The sequence below is a fragment of the Chlorocebus sabaeus genome, chromosome 25 (assembly GCF_047675955.1).
Source record: "Chlorocebus sabaeus isolate Y175 chromosome 25, mChlSab1.0.hap1, whole genome shotgun sequence".
NCBI lineage: Eukaryota > Metazoa > Chordata > Mammalia > Primates > Cercopithecidae > Chlorocebus > Chlorocebus sabaeus.
This window is the reverse complement of record NC_132928.1, coordinates 47,982,385-48,000,818: the sequence shown is the minus strand read 5'-3', so window position 1 is coordinate 48,000,818 and position 18,434 is coordinate 47,982,385. Positions and strand designations below refer to the sequence as shown.

The 18,434-nt window shown below is 47.1% G+C and overlaps 1 protein-coding gene across 5 annotated transcripts in view; it reads left to right on the top strand.

Moving 5' to 3' along the window:
- The window catches only part of CACNA1E (calcium voltage-gated channel subunit alpha1 E), a 495,006-nt gene extending 480,440 nt beyond the window's left edge, over positions 1–14,566 (top strand). For 3 of the 5 annotated variants that reach the window (XM_073011713.1, XM_073011714.1, XM_037985856.2), the window contains 8 exons: positions 31–138; positions 688–788; positions 1,083–1,189; positions 5,880–5,991; positions 9,087–9,215; positions 10,270–10,450; positions 12,254–12,444; positions 13,451–14,566. In XM_073011713.1, the coding sequence (XP_072867814.1) occupies positions 31–138; positions 688–788; positions 1,083–1,189; positions 5,880–5,991; positions 9,087–9,215; positions 10,270–10,450; positions 12,254–12,444; positions 13,451–13,993 (1,472 nt within the window). In that variant the 3' untranslated portion in view covers positions 13,994–14,566. The remainder of the gene's footprint in view (positions 1–30; positions 139–687; positions 789–1,082; positions 1,190–5,879; positions 5,992–9,086; positions 9,216–10,269; positions 10,451–12,253; positions 12,445–13,450) is intronic. The other 2 variants (XM_073011718.1, XM_073011715.1) reach the window with 1 other exon arrangement.
- Positions 14,567–18,434: the final 3,868 nt, after the last annotated feature.

Here is an 18,434-nt window from a genome sequence, read left to right as displayed (position 1 = left end):
TCTATTTATTAGTAATTTATCTTATTCTAGGTGGTGCAGACAGGCAGCAGCTAGACTCAGAGCTACAAAAGGAGACCCTAGCCATCTGGCCTCACCTATCCCAGAAGATGCTGGATCTGCTTGTGCCCATGCCCAAAGGTTTGGGTCTTCTCCTGGGTATCCTTGTCACTGTGGGCCCAGCAAATGAAGGCTACGTCTTTTGGGGGAACCCAGAGTGATCAAAGAGATAAGGGAAGTTTGCCCTTTTATCCTTAAGTCCCTTTTGTCCTTATTAATTGAAAACATGTTCTTTAAGATAGGTCACTGTGGTTGTGGATGAGACTTCCTGGGTATATAGCTCCTTCCTTCCACATAATACTCCTCAGCAAACCCTCATGGGAGAAAGGATGTTGTCACTTAGCTATAGAGATTTAGAATGGTAGGCGTGATGCTTACTCATGTACTGCTTATCCTCAGTATCATCACCATCACTAGGTGGGCATGCAAGCCCCCTGAGGACAGATCAGGGGACCTATGCACTCTGCATCCTCAGATCCTGGGACCATGGGGACCCTCAATATATGCTGGATGAATGGGTGACTGACAGTGCAGACCTGTTCCAGAGAGTGGGTAACAAAGCTTAGAGGTTCCTCACTCTATCCCATCATCTTCTCCCTCTTCACCATCATGCCACATTTGTGTTTTTAGCCTCTGACCTGACTGTGGGCAAAATCTATGCAGCAATGATGATCATGGACTACTATAAGCAGAGTAAGGTGAAGAAGCAGAGGCAGCAGCTGGAGGAACAGGTGAAGGTCAATGCCAGCATGCTAAGTGGGTGGGCCACGAGGAGTTGCAGGAGGGGATAGGCTTGTGCATCCCTGGGGCATAGTGCCCTGCAAGGACTTAGAAGCAGCAGTAATGGGTGCAGGGCCCAAGAACTTTGTAGTGATGTGGAATTAGAAACCCAGTGGATCAAAGGTTAAAATGGTCAAACAAGGGATAAGTTATGTGCCTGTATTATCCATGTAAATTGTATTTTCCCCATAGCAAACTCCGTAGTCATTGGAATTCTTTTCTTCTCCTTCCCTCTTTTTACCCAGAAAAATGCCCCCATGTTCCAACGCATGGAGCCCTCATCTCTGCCTCAGGAGATCATCGCTAATGCCAAAGCCCTGCCTTACCTCCAGCAGGACCCTGTTTCAGGCCTGTGAGTAGCACCAAAACATCCCTGGCATGGCTGCTTGCAATCTGTCACCCATGCTGTTGTGCAGACCCCAAAACTCACTGCTCAGAAGGGCCCAAGAACGAACACTCTGAGCTTGAGTGATCGTTTTTCTGAGGTTGAATATCTTAAAATGATTTTCAGCAGGAGTAAGAGAAAAGCAGACTAAGCATACTTAGCACTGTGGTCAGCGTCAGAGACGGCGATCACTGTGAATGAACAACAGAAGAAGGGAGTTTCACTTGTCTTTTAATATACTTGGGTCTTAGTTGTAGTTCTGTTGCGAAGAATAATAATCTCCTCTCTAATTCTTGGCTATCGCTTCCCTGTGGATCTAGTGTCCTGCTGGAAGATAGAGCCTCCCTCACGGGTGCCATGCTGGCTGAGTGTAAGAGAACCAGTAGTAACTGCTTTCCCTGAGGTTGACACTTCTAGAGACACTATTTGCAGGATCTCACTTGATTCCCACTCTAGCAGCCTACTATACCCTGGAGGTATATATTAATATCACCACTTTACACATGAAGAAACTGGAGACTAACTGAGGTTAACTACGTTGCCTAAAGTCATGGCTAGTAGAATGTGGAACTGGAATTTAAGTTCCTTATTTCTGACCCCAGAGTGTTTTCCCTACATCATGTTTTCTTTAATAAACAAAAGGGACCTTATTCAGAAAGGGACCTTACTTTTTCTATAATAGGAGTGAAAATAAAACACAAATGAAGGAATTTTCCCATCCTTCTGAGTGATAAGCCTTAGCCCCAATTAATCTACTATAGCATATGTATCTCATAACATTGTATTTCTGTCATCAGCATTTAGTGTGCACCCAAAGAACACAGTCTTTCTACTCAATGTAAATGAGCTTTTGTGATTGGATTTAACAAAGTCCCAGTTCTTACAAAACCAGGAATCACCAAATTGCATTTTTTGTTTTTTGTTTTTTGTTTTTTGTTTTTGAGATGGAGTCTTGCTCTGTTGCCCAGGCCAGAGTGCAGTGGCACCATCTCGGCTCACTGCAAGCTCTGCCTCCTGGGTTCACGCCATTCTCCTGCCTCAGCCTCCTGAGTAGCTGGGACTACAGGCGCCCGCCACCACACCCGGCTAATTTTTTGTATTTTTAGTAGAGACGGGGTTTCACAGTGTTCACCAGGATGGTCTCGATCTCCTGACCTCATGATCCGCCCGCCTCGGCCTCCCAGAGTGCTGGGACTACAGGCATGAGCCACCGCACCCGGCCCAAATCACGTATCTTAATTACTAGGAGAGTGATACCCAGGACTTGGGAATGAGACCTCTGTCGGAGTCATTTGGAATTGCTCAGATTGTTTCTTTCTTTCTGCCTGTGGTGCTGGAGATCTGTTTTTCAAAAGCACTGCTTTCAGATATCAAAGTCCAACACCTTTGGAAGAGAAGACAAGACGAAGAGTCATGACCAAGGCCATTGGTTTATATATATATAATTTGATAGATATACTATATATGTGTATATATAATGTGTGTGTGTGTGTACATATATATAATTTGATGTGATGAAGTGCAGGGTGTGAACTCTCCTGTCCACAGAAAACAAGTCAGTGTTTATCTTCTGCTTGTGCAGGAGGGAGGGAGGGAGGAAGGAAGTACGATCGGAACAGTGGGACCTCTCCACTGGAAGGGTTTATGCTGTTTTTTGTTTTGCCAGTCCTTGGCTTAGAAATGGGGGACACACCCCCTAAATTGCAATCTCTGTTTTATCTACATTTTGCTATACAAATTAACCCCCCACCATAGGATCACTCTGGCTTTTCTTCCATATATTTATTGATCCATTTAATCATTGATTTTTACCAATGTTTTTTAAGAGCCAATATGGCCCCAGAGCTGGCTTAGGCACTGGGGCTACAGCAGAGAACAGGTCCCCATGGAGACAAATCTGGAAGAAGAAATTACAAGAACAATACAGGCAAACAATGCTGAAGGGTGGGCTGTTGTGATGTCATGGAAACAGCTCACCCAGTTTGAGGGTTTAGAGAGGCCTTCCTGAGGAAGTAACATTTGAGTGAGACTTGAAGACAAGCTCTTCAAGAGTGGTAAGAAAAGTGTGGTAAGTTTAAGGAACCTAAAATCTGTCATGATGGTTGAAGCATAGAGAACTCAGAGGATGTGTTAAGTTACGGATTTGGAGAGATACACAGGTGCTAGTATTTTGGGGGCATTATAAGCAGGACAAAGAAGTTGGATTTTGTCTTAGGATAATGGGGTTTTATGCATCACAATGATGTGATCAGATGTGTGCTTTTTAAAATTCAGTATAGACTAAAGGGATTGGAGGGAAGCAATTCTAGAGGCAGGAACACCATTTCGTAGGTTATTACGGTTGTGTAAATTATCAGTGAGAGTAGCTTGGACTAGCAAGATGGAGACAGATGGTCAGATGTGAGACATTTGGTAGATAGACTGGATAGGATTTGGTGATTGATTTGCTACTTGGACTAAAGGGGAAGGAGGAAGCAGAGGATTCAGGGTGAAGCCTTTGGTAGGTGCATGTTGGTGTATTTCCTGACATGGGGACACTGGTGGACCCAGAACCATCTGTGTTTCTAGAGCAATGCATCATTGTTCAGTAGAGGTCGATCTAGGAGTACAGTGGTAGACATAACAGATAGGGTCACTCCCTCAAATATGATGGAAAACCAGACATTAAACAGAGAGATATTGGAAAGAAGAAAAGTTGCATTTTCAGTGATTTAATTACGGAAAGAGTTTACAGGGCGGTAGGGAGTTGGAGTGAAGTGTTCTGCACCCTTGGAGTTGCCTGTATTAAAATCTCGAGGCAGAAACAACCCTAGCCTGTCCAATGAACTAAAAGAGGCTGGCGTGTCTCGAATTCAGGGAGCAAAGGGGAAAGTGGTACGAGAGGAGGTTAGTGAGGTAGGGACCAGATCGCGAGGGAGGCTGTGTTCAGAATTCTGGATTCTGTGCCCCAGCTTGACAAGGTTTTCAAAGTAGGAGATCACTCTGGCTTCTGGTTATTCAACTCTGTTAAGTGATTCCAAGGGTCCTCTCCCTCTCTTGAGGATTCTATAATTATTTACTCTCTGTAGGACAAAAAGGAACCTATTTCTTTCTTTCTGAGACATGATCTCACTCTGTTGCCCAGGCTGGACTACAGTGGCACAACCAGCTCACTGCAGCCTCGACTTCCTGGGCTCAAGTGAACCTCCTGCCTTAGCCTCCTGTGCAGCTGAGACCACCCCAGGCGTGTGTTATCACTGCTGGCTAATTTTTTTTGTAGAGACAGGTCTCGCTTTGTTGCCCAGGTTGGTCTCGGACTCCTGAGCTGAAGCTATCTTCCTGGTTTGGCCTTCCAGAGTGCTGAGAGTACAGGTGTGAGCCACAGTGCAAAGCCGAGAACTCATTCTTTTACTGGCTGTGCTCAGTCTTATTCCCAGTGGTTCTCAGGAGATGCCACCGTGAGGAAGATGACTGACATTAGGCAGGTCATTTAAATATCCTGAAAACTCAGCAAAAGCTGTCACTGGAAGCAAGCGGACAGATTAGGTGACTCTGCTCTTCACCTTCTTCTACAGAGGGAGACTCTGATCTTCCTCTGTAATCTAAAATTCATACCTATGGATTGTTTTTAAGTAATTGGCAATCCTTGCTCATGCCTTGAGTTTTCCATTGGATGCAGTCATTAGCAGTAGACTTAAAAGAAATGGTATCCCATCTCTCCCTCCTAGCTCCGCCACCAAGAGAGCTGCTACCCAGCCACTTACCCCGTCCTTCCTGCCATACTCTGGAAGCTCACTCTGTGTTCTTGAGCAGGTGAGATGGTAGCTATTACGATACTGGTGGCAGTCAGCCAATAATTTGGCAACAGGCACCACATTCTCCAGAAAGCTTGACTGCTTCTTTCTCTCCTAACCAGCCCAGTGGATCCCCCATCAGGTTAAGAGTGTCTGGAAGTACTAGACAGTGGTTTAACAACAAGCCTACTGTGCCAGTTCTCCATTCTTTTCCCTTGGAGGCCTCTAAACAACTGGGCAGACTTTGTCTCTGTCCTCTTTCCTCACCACCATTTAAACCTCTTCCTACATTGCCATCAACCAAGAGGTTTTCATCTCATCATCACATCTGAAATCCCTCTCAGTTCACGAACCAACAGACTTAATGTATGGTACACAGTAGTCCCTCAATAAATGGCAATGGAATTGGACTGAATTGTTTTGTTCGGCCAGGGATGTTGGCAAAACAAGACCACATTCTTACCGTGAGTAGGGAAAATTTTTAAAAAGACCATGGCTGCTTAATACTGAAACAAACTGTTCACTGCGTAAACTAGGGTGTTTCTCCGCCAAATGGGGAAACTGAGCAGAAACAGGTTTACAATCTAGCATTGGTTTTCCATATGGCTGAGTGTGACAAATGATGTCATTTGTCATAGATATGCTAGTCCCCAGAATAATGAATGGTTCCAAAGGCAGGATGCAGGTTGAAAACACCAGTTTCTGTCTTTTCCAGTGCTTTTTTTTTTTTTTTTTTTTAATTTCAGGACTAGCCACGTGTAAGTTACTAGGTTTATAAAAGTCAGTCAAGGCTAAAGGGTGTTGCCCTACTGGAGTGGGAACTGCTAGTGGCAGCCGTGACATGACTGTCCCTCATTACTTCTGGATTTGACATTGCTTTTCAGGAGTGGCCGGAGTGGATACCCTTCGATGAGTCCACTCTCTCCCCAGGAGATATTCCAGTTGGCTTGTATGGACCCCGCCGATGATGGACAGTTCCAGGAACAGCAGTCTCTGGTGAATGCATGAGTTATATGACCTCAAAAATACTTCCGTGGTTTCCTAATCCCTCTTGCTAATTTTAATACATAGTCATGGTCCGTCAGGAATATCCATTCTGGTAGTTTAGCCAATTGCCCTGGAGGTGTCCTGCCTTAGCCCTTTTCTAGCCCAGTTTCTCATGTGCTCTGACAATGTTCTTTCTTTAGGTTTTATAGCCCCAGAGGTCCCTTCCCTGCAGCAGGAACTTAAATTGCTTTAGGCCAAGCCCTCTTAGTTTATGGCCCTGAGTATCAAGTGTAAGACCAGAAGTCACATACAAAATCTTGCCTTTGATGGGGAACTTGAAGATGCATCACCAGAGAATGAGTGACACCAACCCTGCCTCTTAGTGTACCTAGGTACAGCTTGTGGGACACACGAATGCCCCATGCCATTCCTTAGTGATGCCCACCTCCTCTAGAACCTAGCAGCAGCATGTGCCACAGTGATGAGCTCCCTGCCAGGAGGCACAGAAGACTGTCCTACCTCTGCTCTGTGTGGGTTCAGTCACATTGTCCCTTTTGGTCACAATTCAAAGACATTGTAACAGGCCACTAAAGTCACTTCCCTGACCCCAAAATGAGTTTATTAGCATAAATGGTAAAATTCCTGGCTGGGCGCAATGGTTCACACCTATAATCCCAGCACTTTGGGAGGCTGAGGCTGGTGGATGACGAGGTCAGGAGATTGAGACCATCCTGGCTAACACAGTGAAACCCCATCTCTACTAAAAATACAAAAAAATTAGCCGGGCGTGGTGGCGGGCGCCTGTAGTCCCAGCTACTCGGAAGGCTGAGGCAGGAGAATGGCGTGAACCTGGGAGGTGGAGCTTGCAGGGAGCCGAGATCGTGCCACTGCACTCTAGCCTAGATGATAGAGCGAGACTCCGTCTCAAAAAAAAAAAAAAAAAAACAAAAATTCTTGAGAGACCTATTGAGTCAAGTGAAAGCTTGGAGAGGAGAGAGTGAAGTTTTGGCTTAGCTAATACAAAGCTAAAATATGGTTCCTAAACATTGACTTTACCATTATTCCTGGTTCAGGAGCCATGAGCTCAAGGTCCCCCACCCCAACCTCAGCTTAGAATTGAAGCCCAAGCAGTCATTGGACTGAAAAGAAAAAAAGACAAAACCCAACCATTGCAAAAGTCTGTACAGACAGCTTGTACTAAGTGAGTTCCATATCATTTAAATTCTGATTCAGCCGTGGCTCTTCTCTCCCCTTCATTTCTCTCCTGATCCCTCCCTGCTGCTGCTGCTGTGTACCTCAGAGCCACCCTGAATGAATGACGTGTGATGGAATGGGCACCCCCTCAGAGGGGAAAAACACTCAGTGGCTCAAACAAATGTATTATTCTATCTATCTCCTGCGAGTGCTGAGACAGAGAATCGTGCATGGTTGTGTGGGGGAAGACAGTTTGTCCAGACACCCCCAGGGCTGAGTGATTGACTGCCTGAGGGTGTTCTTGATGAGGCCGGTAGGAACTCGTGGAGTCATTCTCTGCCCTCCCCTCTGAGGAACTTAGCACCAAGACCTGTGGAATAATTGGTACAGATAGTTTGATTCTTGAAAAGGCCTCGCAGCATTTTGCCTGCCTGGGGATGTGTCTAGTGGGAAAAAAATTGCAATAATGTGTCCTTTTCTTCACAGGGAGACTTTATGACATCATTTCTGCGGGTTCCCCAGGGCTGAGCCATAGTGCCAGGACTTTTTGGATATGTGTTCATCTCATTGTCAGTACTGGTGTCTGTAATTCAATTCAGGTGTCAGCCTGTGCTACACACTCACCACTGTGTACTTCTGCCCATCCCTCGGGGCCGCTGCTCCATGTCCCGAGGCGTGGCCGTGATTGTGTGTGTGCATATGGAGTGTGCGTCTCACACCACCTCTGATACCTGTAGACTGCAGTGTTGTTACCACGTCTGTTTGGAGTCAGAACTGTGTGCTGTATAAAGCATGTACTACAAACACTGTAACTCCCTCAAGAGCACCATCGCACATGTCTTGGGAAAGTACCCCTCCCATACACACCGGAAAGCACTCAGCCAAATGGTCACAGACGCTAAGGTGGGGGTCCCAGACATTTTCTTTTGGGCAATGCCCTACATGTTTTTAGGATGTCATTTCCTAAATATAAAATAGCTTTTTCTGGTACTATCTCCATCTGCCCAAGATGTTCTTAGATCTTTTTGTTGGGTAGCCCACGTAAACATCTCCCATACGGCTCTTTATGCAATGATACTAGCTATCTGTATAGAGCATGCACGGCTGCCAAGCTAACATTCTTTAACCAGGAAACTAACAAAAATGACAGAACCTTAGAGATTTGCAGTCCAACCTAATAATATTCTAGGCTGGCACAGCCCAAAACAATAGCTCTTAGCCACGTGTGGCTAGTCCAAATAAAATATAAACTATCTGATTTTTATATTGATTACATGTTGACATGCTAATATTTGGATCTATTCAATGTTATTACATTTCTTTTCACCTTTTACAACATGGTTACTTGAACATTTAAAATTCTGCAAGTGGCTTGCATCGTCCTTCCCTGGGACTGTGTTACTCAGGGCATCCCTGACAGCCACCCACCACACGTTTGGATGGTTTCAATCAGAAGAAAACTCTTAAAGTCCTGTGTCTTAAGGCTTGAGAGGACACAGTTGACATCAGAAATTGTTGACTTCCCTTAGAATACTGGTTTCCATTTAATTGATAAAAGTCGTCTTCAGATTCAAAGAAAAATCCAGTGCTACCACTTCTTGAAAGCGAACTTCACATATCTGAAAAGTATTATACCCAACAGTATTTGTTGCAGAAAACAATAAAATCTGAATCCTTGCTTAGTGATGAAAAATAGGTGACCTTCAGCACTCAATCCCAGCTAGAGCTTCCTGTCTGGAACATACAGCACATAGGTGCACACAAACACACACATACACATACAACTGAGACCTTAAAGCTGCAGTCTCTCTTTTGAAAGTCGTTCTTGAGGAGGCTGAATTGCCCACTGGACGTGAGAAGCAATGAGATGAAACCAAGTCCCACAAGCTTGGCTGTGTGTTTATTTCCAGGAGCCAGAGGTTAGTGAATTAAAAAGCGTGCAGCCCTCTAACCATGGCATCTACCTTCCTTCGGACACCCAGGAGCATGCGGGATCTGGGAGGGCATCCTCTATGCCACGTCTGACTGTGGATCCCCAGGTAAAAAGCAACCACCTACCTTAATGCAGTGGCATCCGGGCTGTATTAGCTGGGTTATGGAATAATATCTGATATTTGCAGGTGAGCCCTTGACTTGCCCGCACCCCTTCCCTATAAATAAAACCTGGCTCATGGGCCTTCTCTAATAGAGCCTGCTCCTCCAGTGTTTTCAGTGACCCCCTAACCACAACAGCCCAGCCAACAAAATTGCATACCTCACTCTGGACGGGCTATACATCCTCAAGATTCAACCAGCCATGCAAGAAATATTTTCCAGGATTTTCTCTGTGTACTTTTCCATCCTTTTTTCGTTTCCTGACTCCTCCAGCACATATGCAGTTATTTACACACACAGGTCTGTGTCAGGACTGTCTGTCCTAACAAGTGCAGGCCACGCCTCATTTCTTTGTCTGTTTTCCTGGCTGCTTTCTCCTGTCTGTCTGTCTTACATCAGGTTTTGACAGAGACAAGAAGTTTTTGTGGATTTGTTTTAATATGTGTGGCAAATCAAAACGCCGGAATTTAAAATGGGGCTAGGTGGGATTGATGGCAGCAGAGCGAGAGTGATACATGCTTAGCACTTGTTAAATTGCAGGCTCTCCTAGGCTGAAGGGCAGAAGGGCAGGTACTTCTCTGGCAAGGGCATTTAAAAAAAAAAAAAAGCAAAGCTATGTTTCTTTCATGGGGTAGCCTCTTAGACAGTTGCCGTCACATGTTTCAAAGCAGCACGGTATTTGCTGCAGCCCGGCTGTGCCCATGGTAGAGGGCTCTGTGGGAGCTTGCATAGTGCCTGCCTGCATTCTGCTTGGCTTTGTACACTCAGCTACAGGAAGAGAAGATCCTGGACCATTTCCAGTGACTATGTTAACATAACGTAAGAATACTTTCTTGAACAGTTTCCACCAGCTAAGGTTTGAGCAAGAGAGATTCAAAGGAAGTTACCATTTGCAGGGGTTACAGTTTGCCTTCCTCTCAGTCTTGCCGCTTCTGTCCTTTTAGATCTTTTCAATCATTAATCCATACCTTGTGTTTCTCTGGGGGCTTGTATTTCCAGGTGGTGACAGACCCTAGCTCCATGAGACGTTCATTTTCCACTATTCGGGATAAGCGTTCAAATTCCTCGTGGTTGGAGGAATTCTCCATGGAGCGAAGCAGTGAAAATACCTACAAGTCCCGTCGCCGGAGTTACCACTCCTCCTTGCGGCTGTCAGCCCACCGCCTGAACTCTGATTCAGGTGAGGTCTTCAGTGTCCAGCTCTTTCATCAGGCAGTGGGCTCCTGCCCTGATGGACTTACTCTCCAAGCACTGTAGATAACCAGAAAAGAATTTAGAGACAAGGGTTGAAGAAAGTGAAGGATGCTCCTTACCAAAGGGAATTCCTGTATGTGACTTAACATCCTGAAACAGGCCACAGCCCCTCCTCTGTGTTCACCAGAGAGGCTGTTGCAATCCCTTCCTTCTGAAGCAGGGCTATACAAATCATTAGAATTGAGGGAGCTTTTCAAATAGCCTTCTGCAAAACCACTGGGGCTTTTTAGGAATGTATTAGAGACTCACTGTGAGGACTGACCTTTAACCACCAATTCCACTTCAACACTTCAACCCAAACAGTGCTACCTGGAATTATTTCCTGTGTTTTAATTTCTTTTTCTTTTCTTTTTTTTTTTTTTTTTTTTTTTTTTTTTTGAGACGGAGTCTCGCTCTGTCGACCAGGCTGGAGTGCAGTGGCGCAATCTCGGCTCACTGCAAGCTCCGCCTCCCGGGTTCACGCCATTCTCCTACCTCAGCCTCCCCAGTAGCTGGGACTACAGGCGCCCGCCACTGCACCCGGCTAATTTTTTCTATTTTTAGTAGAGACGGGGTTTCACCATGATCTCGATCTCCTGACCTTGTGATCCGCCCGCCTCAGCCTCCCAAAGTGCTGGGATTACAGGTGCCCGCCACCTCACCCGGTGAATTTTTTGTATTTTGAGTAGAGACAGGGTTTCATTGTGTTAGCCAGGATGGTCTCAATCTCCTGACCTCATGATCCACCCGCCTCGGCCTCCCAAAGTGCTGGGATTACAGGCGTGAGCCACCGCGCCCGGCCTGAATTTCTTTTGAGCTTTTCGCAAAAAAAAAAAAAAAAAAAAAAAAAAAAGGAAAAGGAAATTTAGTCTGGCTCAACCATTTTATTTTATTGGATAAAGACATGAAAGTTGAAAAAGCAGTGACTTGTCCCATGTCATAGGGCCATTAAGTGGCAGAACTGGGACTAGCACTGGGATCCTTTCATTTCAATCCTGGACTTCTCACCATGGCATTATGTTAGGTGTGTTATTATTTAGTTCACAGAAATTTCTTAATTCCCTTCTGCTGGTGCCACCTTTCCCTCAAAAAGTTACACAGCCATATTTATGATACAGAGAGTTCCTGAGCCATATTGTTAACCAATATCCTATATTGTGTGTAGCATAAATAGAAACAGAATAGACTGCGTTGTTTGACATATGTATCTCTCCTGGCACCTTGCAAACTTACCTGCTTACAAAATAGGTAATTTGTTAGCCTGCCTTTCTCCCCTGCTTCCCTTTCAGATCATCTTTTGACATACCTGGAGAAGCCAGGATTCTTTTAGGGGCCTATCTTTGTTCAGGCTGCTACAAGAAATTCCCACAGACTGGGTGGATTAAACAACATGTATTTGGCACGGTTCTGGAGGCTGGTAAATCCAAGACCAACGTGCCAGCAGATCTCTGTCTGCTTTCTGTTCTCACATGATGGAGAGAAGAGAGAGTGGAAGCAAGCACTCTCAGGTCTCTTCTTATCAGAGCACTCATCTCATAATGGAGGCCCCACCCTCATGCCCTGCCTCCTAACACCATACCATCAGGAACAAGTTAGGCCTCAACCTTTGAATTTGGGTGGGGACAGAAACATGTGGTCCATCTGAGGGCCCAACCCCAGGCTGTGATGGGATACTTGGAGAGAAGTCCCTTCATCATCAGTGGTCAGAGTGGGCAGAGTTATAACCAAGTGCTTTTGTCACCTCTCACAGGCCACAAGTCTGACACTCACCGCTCAGGGGGCAGGGAGAGAGGACGATCAAAAGAGCGAAAGCATCTTCTCTCTCCTGATGTCTCCCGCTGCAATTCAGAAGAGCGAGGGACCCAGGCTGACTGGGAGTCCCCAGAGCGCCGTCAATCCAGGTCACCCAGTGAGGGCAGGTCACAGACGCCCAACAGACAGGTGAGCACAGAGAGGAAGCCAGTCTACAGCAGAAGGACAGAGGAGGGTGGGCTGTATAATTACATGCAAGTCGTGGGCATTTAGCAAACATATTCAAGTACCCACAAAGACTGGAATTTCACAGGAAGCTTTACCTATAGTGCATAGAGGTTAGCTGCTCAGTGCTTGTGTACTCAGAGATTATCTGAATTCACAGAAAACCAGATTTCCCCCAAGGAAGATGGTGTCTAGAGGTCATTCCATTCCAGCCTTCGGAATCCAGAGATATAAATAGGTTGACAGATGTCTCAGCCAGATTTTGGAGGACAGGATGGTCCTTTAGCCAGAAAGGTTCCTTTGACCATCTTGTGATCCTCAGTATTGGTGAGAATGGTGATTCATCTCTCAGCCCAGGATTCACAAGTCAGAGCAGTTCACCCTCATTTACCTAGCTTCCAGCTGTCCCAACAAGACCATGCCTTTTGCTGAACCACCAGCCTGGTGCATAAGGAATAACTATCAGAGCTGTATGAGAACATTCATCGACTCTGTGTTACTCCTCCTCACCATAGCCCTATCTCTAGTCATGGCACTTTGACCCATGATAGGAGACCCCCTCAACAGAAATGATCAGTGGAGAAAAGGCGGGGCTGCTAACGCAGACCTTTGGAGACACAGCAGCTGAGAGGTTTCCCTTCTAGAACAACAGTTTTCAAATTTTAGCGCAGAACAGCATTAACCCATGAAGTTTACTAGCACTGCACATTCCTGGAGCCTGCATCTGCAGTTTAACCAAATCCCCAGAGGTCTGTATGCTGATTAAAAGTCTGAGATGCCCTGGTCTAAATGTTCTTGACTCCTTAATCTCTTCAATCCTTGTGTCCCTGAGTGGATGTGAATACTACAGGGAGCTCCAGCGCAGGCCTCTCCCCCACAGAATTCAGACTCCAAGGACTCTCTTAAAAGAGTTGCAAGTAGGGATCATGCCAAGCCCAATCTAACACGCCATGTCTCTCCTGCTATCCAGGGCACAGGTTCCCTAAGTGAGAGCTCCATCCCCTCTGTCTCTGACACCAGCACCCCAAGAAGAAGTCGTCGGCAGCTCCCGCCCGTCCCACCAAAGCCCCGGCCCCTCCTTTCCTACAGCTCCCTGATTCGACACGTGGGCACCATCTCTCCACCTGCTGATGGAAGCGAGGAGGGCTCCCCGCTGACCTCCCAAGCACTGGAGAACAACGACACTTGCCTGACCGAGTCTTCCAACTCCCCGCACCCCCAGCAGGGCCAACATGCCTCCCCACAGCGCTACATCTCCGAGCCCTACTTGGCCCTGCACGAAGACTCCCACGTCTCAGACTGTGGCGAGGAGGAGACGCTCACTTTTGAAGCAGCCGTGGCTACTAGCCTGGGCCGTTCCAACACCATCGGCTCAGCCCCACCCCTGCGGCACAGCTGGCAGATGCCCAATGGGCACTATCGGCGACGGAGGCGCGGGGGGCCTGGGCCAGGCATGATGTGTGGGGCTGTCAACAACCTGCTAAGTGACACGGAAGAAGACGACAAATGCTAGAGGCTGCTCCCCCCTCCGATGCATGCTCTTCTCCCACATGGAGAAAACCAAGACAGAATTGGGAAGCCAGTGCGGCCCGGGGGGGCGGAAGAGGGAAAAGGAAGATGGAAAGACACCATGCATTATCAGAGAAGAGGAAGTAAAGGACAATCGGAACACCAAACCCACCAAATTGCTTTATTCCCCTTTGCAAGATGGGCACTGCCATAGTTCTGCCTCTTTGCTGGGGAAAGAAAACAGGAACGTGGAGGGTTATTCCTGCAGGAGAAGGGACACGAGGATGGCTTTGCTTCCCCTTGCCCCTTCCCACTTTTCTAAAAGCTGTGGAGGGATCTAGCTGGCCTATGTCTACACTCAGTGCCCTGAGAAGCCTGGAAGACTTTCTGGCTCTTCACTGGGGAGTAGTGGAGACCATAGGAGAGGACTCTCCTCCCTCACCAGCTCTTACGCCTCAGCCAGCACCACTGCCACCAGGGCAACGCAGCAGCATCTCACACATAACCCTGTGGCTTTCTTCCCCCAGGGCAGCACAGGCTAAGTCAGGAACATCGGATGCCAGGGAGGGAGGAGAAAGCCGAAGCGAAAGGGGTCAGTGTGCTGAGGCAACAGCAGCAAGGGCTGGTCTGGATGAGAAAAGCCATAGCCCGGCAGCCCCTACCATGAGGGAGACGGTCAGAGAAACTGGTGGTGCTGGGGGGTATAGCCCCCCATCCTTGAGGCCTGTCACTCACAGTAGGTGCTGAGAGTTAGTTAGGACAGGTCAGGAAGTTCCCCAGGGTCCACAACGGTGCCTAAGGCTCTGGTAAGGGTGAAGGTAAAAGTATTTAACAACTACTGTGGCATCAATGTAAGTGGAGTTTGGTCGTAGTGCTGGAGCCCACGCTGTTCCAGGCATTGGCTCTTTAGATGCCAGTCATGGGGAATGTGGGTAGAGTAACAGGGGCCACCTAACGGACTCAAAACAGAGTCTGTTTTCCAACCAGTGTGGGAACAATTAAATATGCGCAGCAGTGCTACGGCCACACCAGCACCTCCTGGCTGAACGTCAGCCCACACTCTGGTCCGTGAGGCAGCAAGGCCAGTGCTGTGCCAAGCCCAGTAAGGCCAAGTGCCAGAGGCCCAGCCTTCCCTGCCACTCCTCTGAGAGGGCAGAACACACATATCCAAGTAGGCTACCCACCACTGGGTAGGGACTTCTGTAAAGATGGGAAAGGCGGATAGATTGAAATAAGCTTCTAGGAAAGTCTGGATTTACTGAGGACCTCCCATGAGGCAGGACCATTGGGACCGCAGCGTCTGCAGCTGGTGTGGGGTTCAGGTCAGTTTGTCAGGATGCTTTAAGGTGATTAGTAAATATACCTCAGCTTAGACCTGGGCTGCTCCTTCTAGTAAAGTGGGCTCCAGTGGGGCCTCATCATACAGGATGACAAGACTGGGGCTCTGGTCACCTTGAATATTCCCCTGGGCCAAGAGGGGGCTTCACCCCTCCCAGAGTAAGAGCTGGGGCTGACAGTCCCACCCTGTCATTCCTAACTGCCCAAATGCAGAAGCACTGAGCAAGAGAGCCCTTTCTTGCCAAGCCAGTGCTCTTTTGGTACATAGCATACAGCTCCATTGGAGGGCACACATCACTGGCTTTATCTGGTGGAAATGTACCTTTCCCTTAAGTTCCTCTTTAGTGCCATCACAGCGGGGGAAAGGACGGGACCCTCCTTCCCCCCCACCCCCACAGGAACAGATGGAGCCTGCCACCCAGGATCCTGGTCTGCCCTGCACTGAGCACTCAGTGGATAAACACTCCTCCAGCCCAGACACACTCCTCCTCTTGGGCAGGAGAAATCCAGAGCTGTTATTTTTCTTAGAAGGAGCCTCTTTTCCCCCTATTTTTTAAATTGAAATATAATAGCGGCATCAGCCCTGAAAAGCCAAATTCAACCACGTGGCTGGAGAATCATTAGTCACGGCCCCGCCTTCTCTTCTGATACTGATGGAGCGTCATGACCCATGGTCAGCCCCCAAACCAAAGCTGTCCCAACAGAGGAGGCCAGTGAGGCAGAGACAGAGCTCTCCCACTCTCAGACCCTCTTTCGTCTTCATTTTCCTCTCCCACTTAGCACGTGTGTGCTTGAGGGTGGCTGGGAATGTGATATACAGTACCCCGATCCTAACATAAGACGCTGATGCTGGGCCTTGTTTTGTTTTTAAAGTTTCCTCTGCTCAGTGTCATTTCATGCCAAAGTGCTGCTATGGGCTGCTTTGTGTGTACGAAATTGCTTTTTCCACTTCGGAAATGCAGCTTTCCCTAGGGGAAGGCCTACAACAGGACGACTATTCTGAGCCAGCGAGTCTATTGCATGGTGTTTTGAGAAAGGGAATTGTAGTGATACCTTATGCCATTTCAACAGGAGAAATGCAGGCTGGCAGAGCAATTCCCAGAAATGGAATTTGCCTGCAAGTAGTATAAACACTAAATTTACTGTGCCAGGAAACCTTCCTGAACTCCTTGAACTCATACACACAAGTATTTGAGTCCTGAATAAAGTGTTGGAAGCACTGCAGATGCAGTCACCTGACTGACCACCTGGTTTTTCTATTACCAGTGAATTTCTTTTATTCACCTTCCCTTGACCAAGAAATTGGGTTTCTTTTCCCTCAGCCTGCACTTACTCTTCTATTAAGACCAGAAAATAAAATAATTTTCTGTTGAGTCACAAACTCATCATCATGTTTGGTTTTCTGCTGCCTCTGAACAAAAGTGAATGCCAGCCTTCCTTTGCTAGGTGTCGGAGCCTGCCTCCCTTGAAAAGAGGCCCATGTAGACCCCAACACCTGTTCTTTTCTCTGGTTAATTACAGCAGCGTCTTGAGAAATTCCATGCAAAAGAAGACTACAACCAGTGTTTGAGATATAGCACAAGATCAAATTTGGGCACTGGCGGTCCCCTCAGAAGACTCTTGAGTCATATGTTCAGTTTATCTTGCTAATATATGACTCGTCTTCACCATCTCCTCAAAACAGAGTGAAGCCAAGATAGAGGAAGGTAAAAGGAGGAAAGAAAACCAAGGCAGGGAGATGATGTTCTAAGTAGATTGGCGTTTAGATATCCCTGATTTCACTTAAGGCTCCAGACAGACTCCAGGTAGGGAATGCATGTCTGTCTCTTTCTCTGTATCTTTCTCTGTGTCTGTCTCCCCATCTCCTAGAGGACAAAGTGCCAGCGACCTTTGGACAGAGTCAGGGTTCCAGCCAAGGTGCCCCTGAGCCAGGGTCAGCATAGAATTTCCTGCCCTGTGAAGGGCTGGCACTGGCTAGCATCCCATTGGCTCCACGTGAGTCATGAACACAATTGTCAGTGGGGGTCTGTGCTGCTTTTCTAGCTGAAGAATCTGTTTTTCTTCTGGGCTTCACTTGTAGTCCCCACTCAATGTCTCCATAGGGCACTGAGATCACCAAGAACATTGCCCAGTAGCTAAACTCCAGATATTCTAGATTTTGACCTCCCTTGACTCTGGGGCCACAAAGAGAAGACCCCATAATCCACCTCTCAGCCAGTATCTCCCTTCCCTGCACAGATTCCCCCCGACCCCATAGAGCCTATGTGGTGAGCATGAGGGTCATCTTCCCTCTGTTCTCCCATCTCAGCCTCTGTTTTGCTGCATGTTAGCACTGATCCAATTCCTGAGATGGTTAATTCCACCCAATCCAAGCTTATTTGCTTGCCTGACTGACTCCACCACTCTCTCAGCTATTGGGGAATGCTGCATTCTAATGAAATAGGGTTTGGAACTCACCTGGTGCTCCTCGCAAGACGACTGACACGCGGTGTAGGGTGTGGGGGTGGACATAATGCCCACCCACTGGATAAAAGCTCACGGCAGGAAAATGAGGTCTCTCCTGGCATAATGGAACAAAAATCTCAATTTTGATTTTTAGAAAGTTCTCAATTTTTCATTACATCCTACTTCTCAGCCCTCTGGATGTTTCATTTTTTTGGACAGAGTGTTTCTTTAGTGGGTGGGGCCAGGGACAGGTTGAGGGATATTTCTCAGCTCATTTATAAGATGATATAAATATTATGAGGTTGTATGTAAAGAAAAAGCAAATGTATAGCAGAAGGGGAGCATATAGATAGCTACCTTTCAGGGATTTTGAGACTTGAAAGTTAAGGAATTTTTACTGCTATTTTTGTTCATCAGCTTCATGTCTGTTATGTTTTGAGATCCTCAGAAGCCTAGGGCTAGTATATGCCAAGAATCCTGGTGAGAGGCGTTGCCATGTCTTGGGGTGAATTCTTCCCCACTAGCTCTCTCACCCAGCCTGCAAGTTCTTCCCTCATAGATCTCAGAGCAATGGGCACCGTCCAGGAGGTATAGGAGAGGACTTTATGATGCAGGAAAGAAGGAAGAAGTGGGTCCCTTGCAAGTGGCCAGAGAATGATGGT